Here is a 19355-nt window from a genome sequence, read left to right as displayed (position 1 = left end):
AGCCGCAAGGCGCTCAGAATACAGCCAATCTTTAAAGGCACTACACGCAGGCTACTTCTCGTTGTTTTGTTTGTTTTTCAGAGCAGAGCACTTTTTCGTTTAAAAGTTAAACGACTGAACACTTTCAGATGAGCTCAGGTGACGTTGACTGCTTTGTATTTCTGATCAATCACAGCAAAGAATATTTCCATTTTTCATGATGCGTGTGATTTCCCCGAAACGCCACCAGATGGAGACAGAGGAAAGTGTTTCAATCTGGACTGCAGCATCATTTTCTACAATAATGTAGTGGGGTGTTCCCTAAGGGAAAACATTGAAGACCACCTGATCTAGAACCTTGAGTGTAGTAGTAGGAGCTTGTGAATACGAGGCGTTGCAGGCGTACTGTACCTATCTGGCAGCCAGCGTTCCACATGGGCACAGGGTTGTAGTAGGAGGAGTCAGGGGTACTGTACCTATCTGGCAGCCAGCGTTCCACATGGGCACAGGGTTGTAGTTCTAGTACTGTACCTATCTGGCAGCCAGCGTTCCACATGGGCACAGGGTTGTAGTTCTAGTACTGTACCTATCTGGCAGCCGGCGTTCCACATGGGCACAGGGTTGTAGTTCTAGTACTGTACCTATCTGGCAGCCAGCGTTCCACATGGGCACAGGGTTGTAGTTCTAGTACTGTACCTATCTGGCAGCCAGCGTTCCACATGGGAACAGGGTTGTAGTTACCTATCTGGCAGCCAGCGTTCCACATGGGCACAGGGTTGTAGTTCTAGTACTGTACCTATCTGGCAGCCAGCGTTCCACATGGGAACAGGGTTGTAGTTCTAGTACTGTACCTATCTGGCAGCCAGCGTTCCACATGGGCACAGGGTTGTAGTTCTAGTACTGTACCTATCTGGCAGCCAGCGTTCCACATGGGAACAGGGTTGTAGTTCTAGTACTGTACCTATCTGGCAGCCAGCGTTCCACATGGGAACAGGGTTGTAGTTCTAGTACTGTACCTATCTGGCAGCCGGCGTTCCACATGGGCACAGGGTTGTAGTTCTAGTACTGTACCTATCTGGCAGCCAGCGTTCCACATGGGCACAGGGTTGTAGTTCTAGTACTGTACCTATCTGGCAGCCAGCGTTCCACATGGGAACAGGGTTGTAGTTCTAGTACTGTACCTATCTGGCAGCCGGCGTTCCACATGGGCACAGGGTTGTAGTTCTAGTACTGTACCTATCTGGCAGCCGGCGTTCCACATGGGCACAGGGTTGTAGTTCTAGTACTGTACCTATCTGGGCAGCCAGCGTTCCACATGGGAACAGGGTTCTAGTTCTAGTACTGTACCTATCTGGCAGCCGGCGTTCCACATGGGAACAGGGTTCTAGTTCTAGTACTGTACCTATCTGGCAGCCAGCGTTCCACATGGGAACAGGGTTGTAGTTCTAGTACTGTACCTATCTGGCAGCCAGCGTTCCACATGGACACAGGGTTGTAGTTCTAGTACTGTACCTATCTGGCAGCCGGCGTTCCACATGGGAACAGGGTTGTAGTTCTAGTACTGTACCTATCTGGCAGCCAGCGGTCCACATGGGAACAGGGTTGTAGTTCTAGTACTGTACCTATCTGGCAGCCAGCGTTCCACATGGGAACAGGGTTGTAGTTCTAGTACTGTACCTATCTGGCAGCCAGCGTTCCACATGGGAACAGGGTTGTAGTTCTAGTACTGTACCTATCTGGGCAGCCAGCGTTCCACATGGGAACAGGGTTCTAGTTCTAGTACTGTACCTATCTGGGCAGCCAGCGTTCCACATGGGAACAGGGTTCTAGTACTGTACCTATCTGGGCAGCCAGCGTTCCACATGGGAACAGGGTTCTAGTTCTAGTACTGTACCTATCTGGCAGCCGGCGTTCCACATGGGAACAGGGTTCTAGTTCTAGTACTGTACCTATCTGGCAGCCAGCGTTCCACATGGGAACAGGGTTGTAGTTCTAGTACTGTACCTATCTGGCAGCCAGCGTTCCACATGGACACAGGGTTGTAGTTCTAGTACTGTACCTATCTGGCAGCCAGCGTTCCACATGGGAACAGGGTTGTAGTTCTAGTACTGTACCTATCTGGCAGCCGGCGTTCCACATGGGAACAGGGTTGTAGTTCTAGTACTGTACCTATCTGGCAGCCAGCGGTCCACATGGGAACAGGGTTGTAGTTCTAGTACTGTACCTATCTGGCAGCCAGCGTTCCACATGGGAACAGGGTTGTAGTTCTAGTACTGTACCTATCTGGCAGCCAGCGTTCCACATGGGAACAGGGTTGTAGTTCTAGTACTGTACCTATCTGGCAGCCAGCGTTCCACATGGGAACAGGGTTGTAGTTCTAGTACTGTACCTATCTGGCAGCCAGCGTTCCACATGGGCACAGGGTTGTAGTTCTAGTACTGTACCTATCTGGCAGCCAGCGTTCCACATGGGAACAGGGTTGTAGTTCTAGTACTGTACCTATCTGGCAGCCAGCGTTCCACATGGGCACAGGGTTGTAGTTCTAGTACTGTACCTATCTGGCAGCCAGCGGTCCACATGGACACAGGGTTGTAGTTCTAGTACTGTACCTATCTGGCAGCCAGCGTTCCACATGGGAACAGGGTTGTAGTTCTAGTACTGTACCTATCTGGCAGCCAGCGTTCCACATGGGAACAGGGTTGTAGTTCTAGTACTGTACCTATCTGGCAGCCAGCGTTCCACATGGGCACAGGGTTGTAGTTCTAGTACTGTACCTATCTGGCAGCCAGCGTTCCACATGGGCACAGGGTTGTAGTTCTAGTACTGTACCTATCTGGCAGCCAGCGTTCCACATGGGAACAGGGTTGTAGTTCTAGTACTGTACCTATCTGGCAGCCAGCGGTCCACATGGGAACAGGGTTGTAGTTCTAGTACTGTACCTATCTGGCAGCCAGCGTTCCACATGGGCTCAGGGTTGTAGTTCTAGTACTGTACCTATCTGGCAGCCAGCGTTCCACATGGACACAGGGTTGTAGTTCTAGTACTGTACCTATCTGGCAGCCAGCGTTCCACATGGGAACAGGGTTGTAGTTCTAGTACTGTACCTATCTGGCAGCCGGCGTTCCACATGGGCACAGGGTTGTAGTTCTAGTACTGTACCTATCTGGCAGCCAGTGTTCCACATGGGAACAGGGTTGTAGTTCTAGTACTGTACCTATCTGGCAGCCAGCGTTCCACATGGGCACAGGGTTGTAGTTCTAGTACTGTACCTATCTGGCAGCCAGCGTTCCACATGGGAACAGGGTTGTAGTTCTAGTACTGTACCTATCTGGCAGCCAGCGTTCCACATGGGCACAGGGTTGTAGTTCTAGTACTGTACCTATCTGGCAGCCAGCGGTCCACATGGGCACAGGGTTGTTGTTATAGTACTGTACCTATCTGGCAGCCAGCGGTCCACATGGGAACAGGGTTGTAGTTCTAGTACTGTACCTATCTGGCAGCCGGCGTTCCACATGGGCACAGGGTTGTAGTTCTAGTACTGTACCTATCTGGCAGCCAGTGTTCCACATGGGAACAGGGTTGTAGTACTGTACCTATCTGGCAGCCAGCGTTCCACATGGGCACAGGGTTGTAGTTCTAGTACTGTACCTATCTGGCAGCCAGCGTTCCACATGGGAACAGGGTTGTAGTTCTAGTACTGTACCTATCTGGCAGCCAGCGGTCCACATGGGAACAGGGTTGTAGTTCTAGTACTGTACCTATCTGGCAGCCAGCGGTCCACATGGGAACAGGGTTGTAGTTCTAGTACTGTACCTATCTGGCAGCCAGCGTTCCACATGGGCACAGGGTTGTAGTTCTAGTACTGTACCTATCTGGCAGCCAGCGTTCCACATGGGCACAGGGTTGTAGTTCTAGTACTGTACCTATCTGGCAGCCAGCGTTCCACATGGGCTCAGGGTTGTAGTTCTAGTACTGTACCTATCTGGCAGCCAGCGTTCCACATGGGCACAGGGTTGTAGTTCTAGTACTGTACCTATCTGGCAGCCAGCGTTCCACATGGGAACAGGGTTGTAGTTCTAGTACTGTACCTATCTGGCAGCCAGCGTTCCACATGGGCACAGGGTTGTAGTTCTAGTACTGTACCTATCTGGCAGCCGGCGTTCCACATGGGAACAGGGTTGTAGTTCTACTACTGTACCTATCTGGCAGCCAGCGTTCCACATGGGAACAGGGTTGTAGTTCTAGTACTGTACCTATCTGGCAGCCAGCGGTCCACATGGGCACAGGGTTGTAGTTCTAGTACTGTACCTATCTGTTAGCCAGCGTTCCACATGGGCACAGGGTTGTAGTTCTAGTACTGTACCTATCTGGCAGCCAGCGTTCCACATGGGAACAGGGTTGTAGTTCTAGTACTGTACCTATCTGGCAGCCAGCGTTCCACATGGGAACAGGGTTGTAGTTCTAGTACTGTACCTATCTGGCAGCCGGCGTTCCACATGGGAACAGGGTTGTAGTTCTAGTACTGTACCTATCTGGCAGCCAGCGTTCCACATGGGAACAGGGTTGTAGTTCTAGTACTGTACCTATCTGGCAGCCAGCGTTCCACATGGGCACAGGGTTGTAGTTCTAGTACTGTACCTATCTGGCAGCCAGCGTTCCACATGGGAACAGGGTTGTAGTTCTAGTACTGTACCTATCTGGCAGCCAGCGTTCCACATGGGCACAGGGTTGTAGTTGGAGGAGTCGGTCCTGGAGCCGGCAGGGTAGATTCTGCTCAGCTTGTCCATGTTGTGATGGATGTAGGCTGTGGCTGTTGGAAGCACACCGAGGGTTAATACAGTGATGGATGTAGGCTGTGGCTGTGGTAGCACACCGAAGGTTAATACAGTGAAGCCATTAATTAACCCATTTTGGCCTGACATCGAAATTTAAAAGTCTTGATAAATCCTGACAGTTTTCTGAAATATCTTATGTTTCTGTATCAGTGGTGCTCAATATTTCATGTCAAGGAGTAGAGCCCCAAAAATATATGTATTTGGCCGCCGACCCCCATCTGAAAATATGTTGTTCCAGGGACCCCCCCCCCCAGAAGCAAAAATAGCAGACCTACAAGCTATGAGCTTGTAGATCTGCTATTTTTCAACAGCTAAATCATAACATAATGTTTAAAACGCCAAAAGGGGTTCCCGCCCAGAATGGGTTAAGACCTGAGGCCCATTTTACAAATGCCTTCTAAAACAGTAGTTCTCACACTACTCAAGATTTTGCTAAAATGTTCAAAAATAGCACCGACAAAGAAGGAACTTAAATATACAAAGAAATTACTGACAATGGCTATTAATCAAAATAGATCATATTCTATGGCAAAACTAGGCCATATTAAATAATGTCATACTTTTTTATTTATGAGCAAGGCAACAGAAAATGACCAACGCGTTTCGACCTACAAGGTCTTCGTCAGGGTCTGTCAATGCTTATTGTGACAAAGCCACTGATGTGTCATTTTATTTCTGCCTCTTGACCAGTTGCCACTCGTAAAATACATTTCTGTCTCAATGTGTTTTTACTGGTTAAATAAAGGTTAAATAAAAATACAAAGCCCCAATGATTAGTCAGTGTTTACCTGAGGTTTAGTCGGTGTTTACCTGAGGTTTCGGCCAGGTTCAAAGCTTTGCTCTCCTTAAAGGAGGACATCTCGTAAAAGGCCAGGCTGTCCTTAGCGTGTTCAAATCCATTGAAGTGGACACTCTTGCAGTAGATGACCATTTCGGAGAGTTCTTTGGCGAGTTTGATCTTTGATTTCTGCAAGGACACAGGAGAGAGAGAGAGAGAGAGATGCAGGGATTAGTCTGCAATTGTTGGTTTTTAGTAGTTCTTGGTTGGGTGTTCATTGTGGACCAAAGTTGATATTTGAAATTAAAGTGCACACTCTCACTGTACAGATGCATCTTAAGATAATATTAGATTTATTTGTATTGCTATTGCTACTACTTGTATTTGCCTGTATCTCCCTCTCTGTCTCTCCTTCTCTCTCTCTTTCCCCCCAGACACCCCAATTTTGTGACCCCCGTCACAAAATTGCTTGCTCAGGGTGGGATCTCTGTCGGGTCTCTGCTCTACATGTAACAGCGTCTTGAGACAACTTGTTGTGATTTGACACTTTAATAACATTGAACCCATTTTGGGCGGGAACCCCTTTTGGTGTTAGCATTATGTTATGCTTTAGCTATTGAAAAATAGCAGATCTACAAGCTCATAGCGTGCCACCGAGTGGCGCGCTACGAGCTTGTAGGTCTGCTATTTTTGAAAAATCGAAGAACGACTGACATAGAAACATAGCTTTTTCAGAAAACTGTCAGGATGTAGAAGACATTTATAGAATCTGATCTCAGGTCAAAATGGGTTCATTGAATGGGTTAATTGACCCATAAGGGTGGGGGTCTTGCAGTGCGTACTCACTGGAACTCACCTTAGCCTTGGCTTTCTGTCCGTTCTCCTTGGAGTCCGCAGCCTCGTCCTCCTCGGACACGCTGTCATCCTCTACGCTGCCGTTGTTGTTGAAGGCTGCGTCCAGCTTGTTCGACCGCTTGCCTTTGATTAGGAACCGGCCCTTCAGCTCCTGCACAGGGAAGTCTCATTGTCATACACGGGCCGTAAAACATCACATTGATTACGAAAGATTTCATTATTGAGCACTAAATTATTTTTTTATTTTTTATGAATGGGGTAGGCGTAATTTCCAGACACACACACCCCATCAGCAGCCGATGAGAGAGTTCAATTACACTGTATACAGTAATCTGTGCGCATACAGAGAATGCCATATTGCCCTAGGCATTCATCTCATGGGTAGTATCTCTTAACCTGACTCCGCCAGATGGGGCAGCAGAGAGTACACTGGGTTCCTGGGGGGAACCCAGTGTACTCTCTGCTGCCCCATCTGGCGGAGTCAGGTTAAGTATCTCTGAGAATGACACAGAAAGATGATTCCAGATGCTATTGTCCCTCCCCCTGCATGTGTTATAAGACTCTTTTTTTTTTAACTGAAAGTTACACCTCTAGGTCTAGCCGCTGCCCACTAACACAGAAGAAAATAGCAGATAAATAATGCAGTGCTTAAAGGTAATGCCCCCATGTATACATGTATGTAATCTGACACCACTGCCATATCAAGTAGTCATTACTCATACGCATGAGTGACGGTTTTCGATGGTGACGTATATGTCGATCAGTGTCGGGTGGCTTAAAGGAAATGCCTCTATGTACATGTATATAATTTGTAAGTTGATTAGCGGTATACTGTGGTTACTTTGCGCCCCGTTTGATGCGTATGTATCGTGCCAGCATATGACGTCAGGGTATAACTGGTATAACTAGCTCTCAATGATGACATAATAAAGATGTGGATTAAAGGACCCAATGCCAGGGTGTAATTGGTTTTCGATGGTGACGTAATGACGATATGTTTTAGTGTCGGGAGGATTAAAGGTAATGCCCCCATGTATACATGTATGTAATCTGACACCACTGCCGTATCAGGCACAGGTAGTCATTACGTCATACGCTGGCACGGCGCATACGCATCAAACATCGTCCTGGACGAAAACTATTACTTGCGCGCTCTGCTTGCGCAAGTAATAACATCAAGACCAGCTGAGTACATGTCCTGCCATGCATACCTGGCCCAAGTCCTGTCCATGTAAATTAAATTCTTTTTGGAAACTCAGTCCCTTGCAGCCAAACGAGGTGTTCTCTCATTCACTGCTCGAGCTCACAGACACATCTTGTAAGGACTCGTCATCTGCTCAAAGCTCAGAGACACATCTTGTAAGGACTCGTCATCTGCTCAAAGCTCAGAGACACATCTTGTAAGGACTCGTCATCTGCTCAAAGGTGCTCTCTGATTTACACTAATACATTTCGCTAGAGGATTAAATCGTCCCTCGAGTTGCAGCAACTTGTTTTCAAGGGGGGTCCTCAAAATTATTGTTTGCGTCTCCAAACTCGGCAGCATCTTATTGACGTCTGGACTTGGAACAACCTGGCTGTGTCTAAAGCCACTTTCAGACATGCACAGTATTATGGAAGTTTTCCAGAGTTGAAACGGAGGGACTGTATGTATGAACGCAACCTTCCGGATCAGTAGGATCGGACGACGTGCAACTGATTTTATGCAGGCAGGACCCTTGACTTAAGTCCGGGTTATGTCCGATTTGGCTCAATCCGCTCTGTATGAACGGATGTGGTGATAGTCTTTGTTGACGGGTGGAGCCGTCTCTTTACTAAAGCAGTAGACAACGAGTAGTGCACAGACTGGGTTGCAGTACATAGTTCAGACAGTACTTAGTTTAGACTAGTCATTTGGTTAGACCAGTCATTAGTCCTACAACTTCAATCTCAAACCCTCACCCTAAACCTAACCTCCCACGGGGCAGCACACCTAAACCTAACCTTAACCCATGTCTAACCAATGACTAGTCTAAACTAAGTATGCACCCCTCCCACGGGGCAACACACCTAAACCTAACCTGAACCCATGTCTAAACAATGACTAGTCTAAACTAAGTATGCACCCCTCCCACGGGGCAGCACACCTAAACCTAACCTTAACCCATGTCTAACCAATGACTAGTCTAAACTAAGTACTGCACCCCTCCCACGGGGCAACACACCTAAACCTAACCTGAACCCATGTCTAAACAATGACTAGTCTAAACTAAGTATGCACCCCTCCCACGGGGCAGCACACCTAAACCTAACCTTAACCCATGTCTAACCAATGACTAGTCTAAACTAAGTACTGCACCCCTCCCACGGGGCAGCACACCTAAACCTAACCTTAACCCATGTCTAACCAGTGACTAGTCTAAACTAAGTACTGCACCCCTCCCAAGGGGCAACACACCTAAACCTAACCTTAACCCATGTCTAACCAATGACTAGTCTAAACTAAGTACTGCACCCCTCCCAAGGGGCAACACACCTAAACCTAACCTTAACCCATGTCTAACCAGTGACTAGTCTAAACTAAGTACTGCACCCCTCCCACGGGGCAACACACCTAAACCTAACCTTAACCCATGTCTAACCAGTGACTAGTCTAAACTAAGTATGCACCCCTCCCACGGGGCAGCACACCTAACCCTAACCTTAACCCATGTCTAACCAGTGACTAGTCTAAACTAAGTACTGCACCCCTCCCACGGGGCAGCACACCTAAACCTAACCTTAACCCATGTCTAACCAATGACTAGTCTAAACTAAGTACTGCACCCCTCCCACGGGGCAGCACACCTAAACCTAACCTTAACCCATGTCTAACCAATGACTAGTCTAAACTAAGTATGCACCCCTCCCAAGGGGCAGCACACCTAAACCTAACCTTAACCCATGTCTAACCAGTGACTAGTCTAAACTAAGTATGCACCCCTCCCACGGGGCAACACACCTAAACCTAACCTTAACCCATGTCTAACCAATGACTAGTCTAAACTAAGTATGCACCCCTCCCACGGGGCAACACACCTAAACCTAACCTTAACCCATGTCTAACCAATGACTAGTCTAAACTAAGTATGCACCCCTCCCACGGGGCAACACACCTAAACCTAACCTTAACCCATGTCTAACCAATGACTAGTCTAAACTAAGTATGCACCCCTCCCACGGGACAGCACACCTAAACCTAACCTTAACCCATGTCTAACCAATGACTAGTCTAAACTAAGTATGCACCCTGTATATAGAGACCAATGTCCTCTGAAAGGTATTGAGATCCTTGCATCTCACTCAGGCTGGGCTGGTGTTGTATTTACGTGGCAGTAGTTAATGTGAGCGTCTACTAGGGCATTAAGCAACTAGTCGACTAGTAAAAATGACTAGAAGTGAATGCCCTAGCGTCTACTACCCAACACTGGACAACGTCCTGACCTGATTCCCCAGACATTTTTCCCCAGTGTTTATAATGTGAAAGTGGCTAAAGTTGTTTGTTTTCTGTTTGCATAATGAGGATCAGCCCTGATTCTAATAATAATAATATCCCATTCTGCACGGGAACCCCTTTTGGTGTTTTAATTAAGCATTATGTTATACTTTAGCTATTGAAAAATAGCAGATCTACAAGCTCGTAGCGCGCCACTCGGTGGCTACGAGCTTGTAGGTCTGCTATTTTTGAAAAATCGTGAATGTGGCACAAATCTTTGAATATATATATATATATATATTCTTTCAGAATACTTTTTATTACATAATGTTGTCACGTAAAACAGGAAGACCTCAGACTGGCGGAGTTCATTTTGGTAATTTGAGAGTTAGAATTACGGGCTGGGTCCATCTTTGGTGTCTGTTTCAGGTCGAGGATTAATATTAATGAGAGGCCCAAGGCTTTGTGAGCAGTCTATAGGATGTCCCAGTAAGAGGCGCCTGTCTGACCTACGCCTGTCTGTCAGTCTATAGGATGTCTCGGTAAGAGGCGCCTGTCTGACCTACGCCTGTCTGTCAGTCTATAGGATGTCTCAGTAAGAGGCACCTGTCTGACCTACCTCATCAGGTGAGGGGAAATTGACTGCCATAGTGTCACATTGGTACAGTGGAACATTCCTATGAGTCTGGTTATTTTCAGTGGTTAATGCATAATGTATATATTCAAGCTGCCTCTGTATACGAGCTAAAAGGTTTGCGAACCTCTGGTCTATAGGATTTCTCAGCAAAAGCCAACGCCTGTCTGAACCTACCTCAGGTGAGGGGAAGTGGACGGGCATGGTGTCACTGACCCTACCTCAGGTGAGGGGAAGTGGACGGGCATGGTGTCACTGAACCTACCTCAGGTGAGGGGAAGTGGACGGGCATGGTGTCACTGAACCTACCTCAGGTGAGGGGAAGTGGACGGGCATGGTGTCACTGAACCTACCTCAGGTGAGGGGAAGTGGACGGGCATGGTGTCACTGAACCTACCTCAGGTGAGGGGAAGTGGACGGGCATGGTGTCACTGAACCTACCTCAGGTGAGGGGAAGTGGACGGGCATGGTGTCTGACCCTACCTCAGGTGAGGGGGAATGGACGGGCATGGTGTCTGACCCTACCTCAGGTGAGGGGAAGTGGACAGGCATGGTGTCTGACCCTACCTCAGGTGAGGGGAAGTGGGCAGGAATGGTGTCTGACCCTACCTCAGGTGAGGGGAAGTGGACGGGCATGGTGTCTGACCCTACCTCAGGTGAGGGGGAATGGACGGGCATGGTGTCTGACCCTACCTCAGGTGAGGGGGAATGGACGGGCATGGTGTCTGACCCTACCTCAGGTGAGGGGGAATGGACGGGCATGGTGTCTGAACCTACCTCAGGTGAGGGGAAGTGGACGGGCATGGTGTCTGAACCTACCTCAGGTGAGGGGAAGTGGACGGGCATGGTGTCACTGAACCTACCTCAGGTGAGGGGAAGTGGACGGGCATGGTGTCTGAACCTACCTCAGGTGAGGGGAAGTGGACGGGCATGGTGTCACTGAACCTACCTCAGGTGAGGGGAAGTGGACGGGCATGGTGTCTGAACCTACCTCAGGTGAGGGGAAGTGGACGGGCATGGTGTCACTGAACCTACCTCAGGTGAGGGGAAGTGGACGGGCATGGTGTCACTGACCCTACCTCAGGTGAGGGGAAGTGGACGGGCATGGTGTCACTGACCCTACCTCAGGTGAGGGGAAGTGGACGGGCATGGTGTCTGACCCTACCTCAGGTGAGGGGGAATGGACGGGCATGGTGTCTGACCCTACCTCAGGTGAGGGGAAGTGGACGGGCATGGTGTCACTGAACCTACCTCAGGTGAGGGGAAGTGGACGGGCATGGTGTCTGAACCTACCTCAGGTGAGGGGAAGTGGACGGGCATGGTGTCTGACCCTACCTCAGGTGAGGGGGAATGGACGGGCATGGTGTCTGACCCTACCTCAGGTGAGGGGAAGTGGACGGGCATGGTGTCACTGAACCTACCTCAGGTGAGGGGAAGTGGACGGGCATGGTGTCTGAACCTACCTCAGGTGAGGGGAAGTGGACGGGCATGGTGTCTCCCACGGGCTGCGTGAGGAGAGCGCTGCCCAGGATGGAGCCCATGTGCTGGGCCATCAGCTTCTGTTGCTCCAGGCTGCAGTGGTTCTCCAGGGACAGGATCACTGGGTACTCCGAGGTCTGAGGAAACGGAACAAGAACAGCATTTGGTTTTGCGGAACCCAATGTTTTGCAGACCCTTTTGATGTCATTTAACCCATTCTGAACGGGAACCCCTTTTGGTGTTTTAACTAAGCATTATGTTATACTTTAGCTATTGAAAAATAGCAGATCTACAAGCTCATAGCGCGCCACCGAGTGGCGCGCTACGAGCTTGTAGGTCTGCTATTTTTGAAAAATCGTGAAAATGCGGCACAAATCTTTGAATATATATTCTTTCAGAAGACTTTTTTTTTATTTCGACGTAGGCCTAAATGGATTAATATCTTGAATCCACTTTTTTTTTTAATAGATTTTTTTTTCTTTTAATAGATTTTTTTTATAACCGTCTTGAACCATCTTCATTTCTATTATAGCCGTCTTTGCCCATCTTAATTTAAATTTTCTCTCATTTGCGCAAAGGTTTAGCACACTCTTTTGTGTTTTTACGTTCAGTCAGGGAACACAAACAAGATGTGCTTCAACTGTAATCCCATGAACGAGAGCAACCATGGAAACGAAACGACAGTCCAAGGTGTTAATTAAGCAGCGTGCCCGGTCCTGTCCGTGCCACAGGTGGTGGTTGTCTGCCTCCTCACGTACTTTGAAGGCGTAGTCTTTGATGGCCTTGATGACGTCTTTGAACAGGACCTTGGAGGTGAGCGTGTAACCGTGGTAAATGACGGGTTCTCCGTTCGGCCCGTCCCAGCAGTCCAGCTCCACACAGCGACAGCTCTTCATCAGGGCCCTGCGAGGAAGATGAAAACATCTTTTACCAACGGGTCACGCTCACAACACAGGCGGAACCACATTCACGCTCACAACACAGGCGGAACCACATTCACGCTCACAACACAGGCGGAACCACATTCACGCTCACAACACAATTTGCTAGGTTAAACAATGTTATTACTGTACTTAAAGTTACAGGATAACAAATATTGTATGATGACTTGGACTGATATCAACAGATAATAGCAAGCGCTTAATTCGAAATTTGTGTGAATCTTTTTTTATACAATTTTGTTTAAAATATTTGATTACCTCAACACATGTAAGTCTTTATACCTCAACACATGTAAGTCTACAAGCTCATAGCGCGCCACCGAGCTATCTGCTATTTTTGAAAAATCGAAGAACCACTGACATATAAACATAGCTTTCTATTTTTAGAATCTGATCTCAGGTCAAAATGGGTTAAACGAATTTTGATTCTACATCAACACATTTTGCTGGGGACCCCCCTCTGGAACCTTCTCAAGGACCCCACTTTGAGAAGCCTGGGTGTATAAAAGGTATACATGCCGTATGTAGGCCTCAGTGCTGCTGGGCCCTTTGAGAAGCCTGGGTGTATAAAAGGTATACATGCCGTATGTAGGCCTCAGTGCTGCTGGGCCCTTTGAGAAGCCCGGGGGTGTATAAAAGGTATACATGCCGTATGTAGGCCTCAGTGCTGCTGGGCCCTTTGAGAAGCCTGGGTGTGTATAAAAGGTATACATGCCGTATGTAGGCCTCAGTGCTGCTGGGCCCTTTGAGAAGCCCGAGGTGTAATAAAAGGTATACATGCCGTATGTAGGCCTCAGTGCTGCTGGGCCCTTTGAGAAGCCTGGGTGTATAAAAGGTATACATGCCGTATGTAGGCCTCAGTGCTGCTGGGCCCTTTGAGAAGCCTGGGGGTGTATTAAAGGTATACATGCCGTATGTAGGCTGCAGTGCTGCTGGGCCCTTTGAGAAGCCTGGGTGTATAAAAGGTATACATGCCGTATGTAGGCTGCAGTGCTGCTGGGCCCTTTGAGAAGCCTGGGGGGTGTATAAAAGGTAATACATGCCGTATGTAGGCCTCAGTGCTGCTGGGCCCTTTGAGAAGCCTGGGGGGTGTATAAAAGGTAATACATGCCGTATGTAGGCCTCAGTGCTGCTGGGGTCTTTGAGAAGCCTGGGGGTGTATAAAAGGTATACATGCCGTATGTAGGCCTCAGTGCTGCTGGGCCCTTTGAGAAGCCTGGGTGTATAAAAGGTAATACATGCCGTATGTAGGCCTCAGTGCTGCTGGGCCCTTTGAGAAGCCTGGGGGTGTATAAAAGGTATACATGCCGTATGTAGGCCTCAGTGCTGCTGGGCCCTTTGAGAAGCCCGAGGTGTAATAAAAGGTATACATGCCGTATGTAGGCCTCAGTGCTGCTGGGCCCTTTGAGAAGCCTGGGTGTGTATAAAAGGTATACATGCCGTATGTAGGCCTCAGTGCTGCTGGGCCCTTTGAGAAGCCCGAGGTGTAATAAAAGGTATACATGCCGTATGTAGGCCTCAGTGCTGCTGGGCCCTTTGAGAAGCCTGGGTGTATAAAAGGTATACATGCCGTATGTAGGCCTCAGTGCTGCTGGGCCCTTTGAGAAGCCTGGGGGTGTATTAAAGGTATACATGCCGTATGTAGGCTGCAGTGCTGCTGGGCCCTTTGAGAAGCCTGGGTGTATAAAAGGTATACATGCCGTATGTAGGCTGCAGTGCTGCTGGGCCCTTTGAGAAGCCTGGGGGGTGTATAAAAGGTAATACATGCCGTATGTAGGCCTCAGTGCTGCTGGGCCCTTTGAGAAGCCTGGGGGGTGTATAAAAGGTAATACATGCCGTATGTAGGCCTCAGTGCTGCTGGGGTCTTTGAGAAGCCTGGGGGTGTATAAAAGGTATACATGCCGTATGTAGGCCTCAGTGCTGCTGGGCCCTTTGAGAAGCCTGGGTGTATAAAAGGTAATACATGCCGTATGTAGGCCTCAGTGCTGCTGGGGTCTTTGAGAAGCCCGGGGGTGTATAAAAGGTAATACATGCCGTATGTAGGCCTCAGTGCTGCTGGGCCCTTTGAGAAGCCTGGGGGTGTAAATTAAAAGGTATACATGCCGTATGTAGGCCTCAGTGCTGCTGGGGCCTTTGAGAAGCCCGGGTGTACAGTAAAAGGTATACATGCCGTATGTAGGCCTCAGTGCTGCTGGGCCCTTTGAGAAGCCTGGGGTGTACAGTAAAAGGTAATACATGCCGTATGTAGGCCTCAGTGTAAAAGGTATACATGCCGTATGTAGGCCTCGGTGCTGCTGGGCCCTTTGAGCTGGTCGTCGGTCAGGTAGGTGTTGTGTGAGGAGGAGATGTAGTAGTGGTTGAGGGGCTGACTCATGTCCTGGAACACCTGCTTGTGGGCGGGGTTCAGGATGGAGCCCTCGTGCTGGTTCAGGTACATCAGGAACCCGTCCTTGGTCATGTGCTTCTTCTGCTTGGCTGAGGAGGAGGAGGAGGAGGTGTAAAGAAGGGATATTAGACATTTTAAATTATAAAGCAGATTTTAAAAAAACGACCAAAGGCTGACCAAAGTGCTGCACGAACAAAACAACAAAGTTTAAACGCAAAAAGCATTAACCCATTTTGGACTGAGGTCGATTAAAAAAAAGGCTTTTAAATCCTACATTTTTTCTGAAAAACCTATGTTTCTATGTCAGTGGTGCTCAACCTTTTTCATGTCAAGGACCCCCAGAATTATCTCTATTGGGCCACGGACCCCCATCTCAAAATATGTAGTTCCAGGGACCCCCCAGAAGCCAATATTTTAGTTAAAAATGTTCGCTCTGAAATATATATTCAAAGATTTGCGGCCCCTTTTTCACGACTTTTCAAAAATAGCAGACCTACAAGCTCAGACCTGAGCTTGTAGATCTGCTATTTTTCAATAGCTAAAGCATAACATAATGCTAACACCAAAAGGGGTTCCCGCCCAAAATGGGTTAAAAAACAACCAAAGGCTGACCAAAGTGCTGCACGACATGAAAATGATAACAAACAAAACAACAAAGTTTAAACGCAAAAAGCATTAAATACAGAGCATACAGTACAAATCCAACGGGAAGACAAATAGCTGAAGTTAAAAAACAAAAGGCCAAGAAAGAAATAAGATTCATTTGAAAGGCTATGCAGAGCATGACTTTTTATCTTGTATCTCTGTATTTAAACGTTTTGTTTCACCTGTAAATTAATGCCTTATTTTGACAATACATTGTCACAAAAAAGTAGCAAAAGCTTGTGCACTATTTTTGCGCTATTTGTTTACGTTAACGTGAAAGTGGTTAACACCTTGAGGGCCCGGACCTATTTAATCCATTAATAAAATGTGCCCATCATTTATAGCGCCCGGACCACTTTTACCGGGGGACCGGAAGTTGTTGTGAATGTCTGTGTAGCAGCTAACAATAGCCACACCACTCTAGAGTCGATCGACAACAACGGGAGGTAAGAATAAATCTATCGCAACTAGCGACTGGACCGCCGTCTAACACAGGATATTTTTTCATAATTAGACGGGATGATTTAGATCGCGAGTTATGAACGTTTTAATATTTTCGTTGTCGTCCGCTAAACAGGCAGGGAACATTTTCGATGACGTGTCACTGTTGTGCAACACCGAGGATTGGGCAACAAGCGCTCCTAGGCTGTGGAGCGATGCGACCGGTTTTGATATCATTAATCTCCGTCCTATTTATCAATCTCCATCTCGGGCAACTTGACCGTGAACTTGAACTTGACGGTGATCTCCGTCTGGGGCCCTTAAACTGTTAAGTGTGTCTGAGTATTATTGAACCAATGAAAAGTATTAAGAGCTTGTGACTAGTTAATAACTAGAACCTTATGTGAAGTATAATTTAAACAAAAGACAAGGATCTCTCTGTGCTCAAATAAGGTCAGGAACATTAGCATTAGCACTGGAGACTGGAGGTTTAATGCCACTCCTGGAGAAGAGAGATCTTGCCTGTTCTGTGATCTTGATGGAATTGAAAACGAAGTTCACTTTTTGTTTTACTGCTCTAAATAATGACGACATAAGGGATATTTTGGTTAATAAGATGTCTTCTATCTGTGGGGATTTCCTAGATTTAAATGACTATGTAAAAATGGAGATATGTTTTGCCAAAGGGACTTTTGTTGTGGCAGATTTTATTTGTCAAGCTTGGGAAACATGCTGTAATGTAAACATGCTGTAAATGCATGAATTATGTAATGTAAACATGCTGTAAATGCATGAATTATGTAATGTAAACATGCTGTAAATGCTATTGTGAAATGGTGTCTTATAAACCCATGAGGGTGGGCACATTGTGTGCAGGACGCGAAAATAAATAAACAATCAATCAAAACTACAATGAATCAATACTGTACAAACTTACAGCGACAATAAGTACAGTACGCTGAAGCCACAGGAACAGTATCTAATACTCTATACACTCCCAAGATGTCGTTCTTCGATTTTTCAAAAATAGCAGACCTACAAGCTAGTAGCGCGCCACCCGAGTGGCGCGCTATGAGCTTGTAGATCTGCTATTTTTCAATAGCTAAAGCATAACATAATGCTAACACCAAAAGGGGTTCCCGCCCAAAATGGGTTATACAGTAGCCGGTTTTCATTAGATTGTCCTACCCGTTTCATCCATCTCGTACGTGTCGATCAGCCTGACGGCGTCCTCCACGTTCAGAGGCTCCCTCTGCTCGTTGAGCAGGAAGTTGAGCAGGTCCCTGGTGCTCATCTGACCCTCCGTCAGGGCGTACTTCCCGTAGATCACGTCTACCTCCTCCCGGTAGGTCAGCAGGTCGTAGAAGTGCTTGATCTCGGAGCCTTCCAAGGCGCCGGAGTGGGACGTGTCACATTTCTATGGGAGGTGATAATTGCGAGACAGTCGATCAAATTGTATTGACAATTTCGTCAACAAATAAAAACTAGACTAAAATGTTAGGAAGGGACTAGTGGACAAGAGATCCAGTATAAGTCATTTTACAAGTTTACAAGCCGATCTACAAGCTCACAACGCGTCGCAGCACGACGCGTTATGAGCTTGTAGATCGGCTATTTTCAGCAAGTGTAAAATCAGCCATTATACGATGGCATCAAGGCCCGGAAAATACATTTTAGTCGACTAAATCAACTGTAGATTTAGTCGACTAAAATCTTATGATATTTAGTCGACTAAAACTAGACTAACACTAAAAGTATTCCAGGTGACTAAAATGTGACTTGAACTAAATGAACACTATTCAATTAAGAGACTATGACTAAAACTAAAATAGAAAATTTGCTGCCAAAAACAACACTGGTAAAGACAGACTCACAGCAAAGAGCTCCTCGGCGTAGGTGTCGGCCACCTCAACGTTAATCTGTCGCAAGAAATGCTTCAGCTCCTTCAGCGTCATCTTGTTGTCCTCGTTCTTGTCCGCTTTCCGCATGCAGTTGAAGATCCAGCTGACATTTACCATGTAAGGATTTGCCTGCTATGCTACTGCCTGCTCAATTCATACATGTAAACCCAGTCCTAATTTATACAGTAGCCGGTTTATTAGATTTGACAAAACAATAAAAGGGCCTAACATACAGTAATAACAAGCTGATGATTTGAGATCTTAACCCCTGAGCAAAGATTTGAGTTAAAAAAACATTCGCTCTGAAAGAATATATATTCAAAGATTTGCGCCACATTTTCATGATTTTTCAAAAATAGCAGACCTAGAAGCTCGTAGCGCGGCACTCAGTGAGCTTGTAGATCTGCTATTTTTCAATAGCTAAATTATAACAATGTTTAAAACACAAAAGGGTTCCCGCCCAAAATGGGTTAAGAGTTGTACACGTACATTATGTGTCCTCTCAGAAATGCTGTTTAGAATATTTCCTGGAGTGTGCATGTTAACATGGTTGGTACAGTATGTACTAGAGATGCCCTCACAGCCACCTATTTTGCTAGGGGCCCCCGATGACGTGCTTTTGCTATAGATATTAAAAACCGACACATCTTAAAGGACAACTTTAGTTTTTTTCAACCAAGGTTCATGTTTTAGGTTGTTATTAGAGAAAGTAAAAGATGGGTGTTAATTATTTTTCATTTGCTGCTTTCTTTCGTTTTAGGGATTTTAGCTGTTTTTGCCAGGGGGGCGGGGGCATTCGAACATGGGGCTAAATATGTATTTTTTTACATAAAAAACTACTAGACCCCAAGAAATTATATTTGACCACAAAAGATCACGGGATCTACTGAATGTGTCAAACTGACATATTGAACCTATGACACACTGTGGCTTCCCCCCAGTAGGCTACCTTCACATTCAGTAGATCCTGTGATCTTTTGTGGCCAGATGTAATTTCTTGGGGTCTAGTAGGACTACAGTAAATAAT

General features: G+C 47.0%; 1 protein-coding gene across 1 annotated transcript in view; it reads right to left on the bottom strand.

Moving 5' to 3' along the window:
- Positions 1 to 19355, bottom strand: part of plcd1a (phospholipase C, delta 1a) — a 49144-nt gene that overhangs the window by 5627 nt on the left and 24162 nt on the right. Inside the window, exons 4-11 of the mRNA XM_079489220.1 lie at positions 18302 to 18431; positions 17616 to 17844; positions 15229 to 15430; positions 12773 to 12917; positions 11999 to 12151; positions 6449 to 6598; positions 5625 to 5781; positions 4673 to 4789 (exon numbers count right to left, since the gene is read on the bottom strand). Of these exons, the coding sequence (XP_079345346.1) occupies positions 4673 to 4789; positions 5625 to 5781; positions 6449 to 6598; positions 11999 to 12151; positions 12773 to 12917; positions 15229 to 15430; positions 17616 to 17844; positions 18302 to 18431 (1283 nt within the window). The remainder of the gene's footprint in view (positions 1 to 4672; positions 4790 to 5624; positions 5782 to 6448; positions 6599 to 11998; positions 12152 to 12772; positions 12918 to 15228; positions 15431 to 17615; positions 17845 to 18301; positions 18432 to 19355) is intronic.

This window comes from Electrona antarctica, assembly GCF_951216825.1.
Source record: "Electrona antarctica genome assembly, chromosome: 20".
Classification (NCBI taxonomy): Eukaryota; Metazoa; Chordata; class Actinopteri; order Myctophiformes; family Myctophidae; genus Electrona; species Electrona antarctica.
This window is presented reverse-complemented; position numbering and strand designations above follow the sequence as displayed.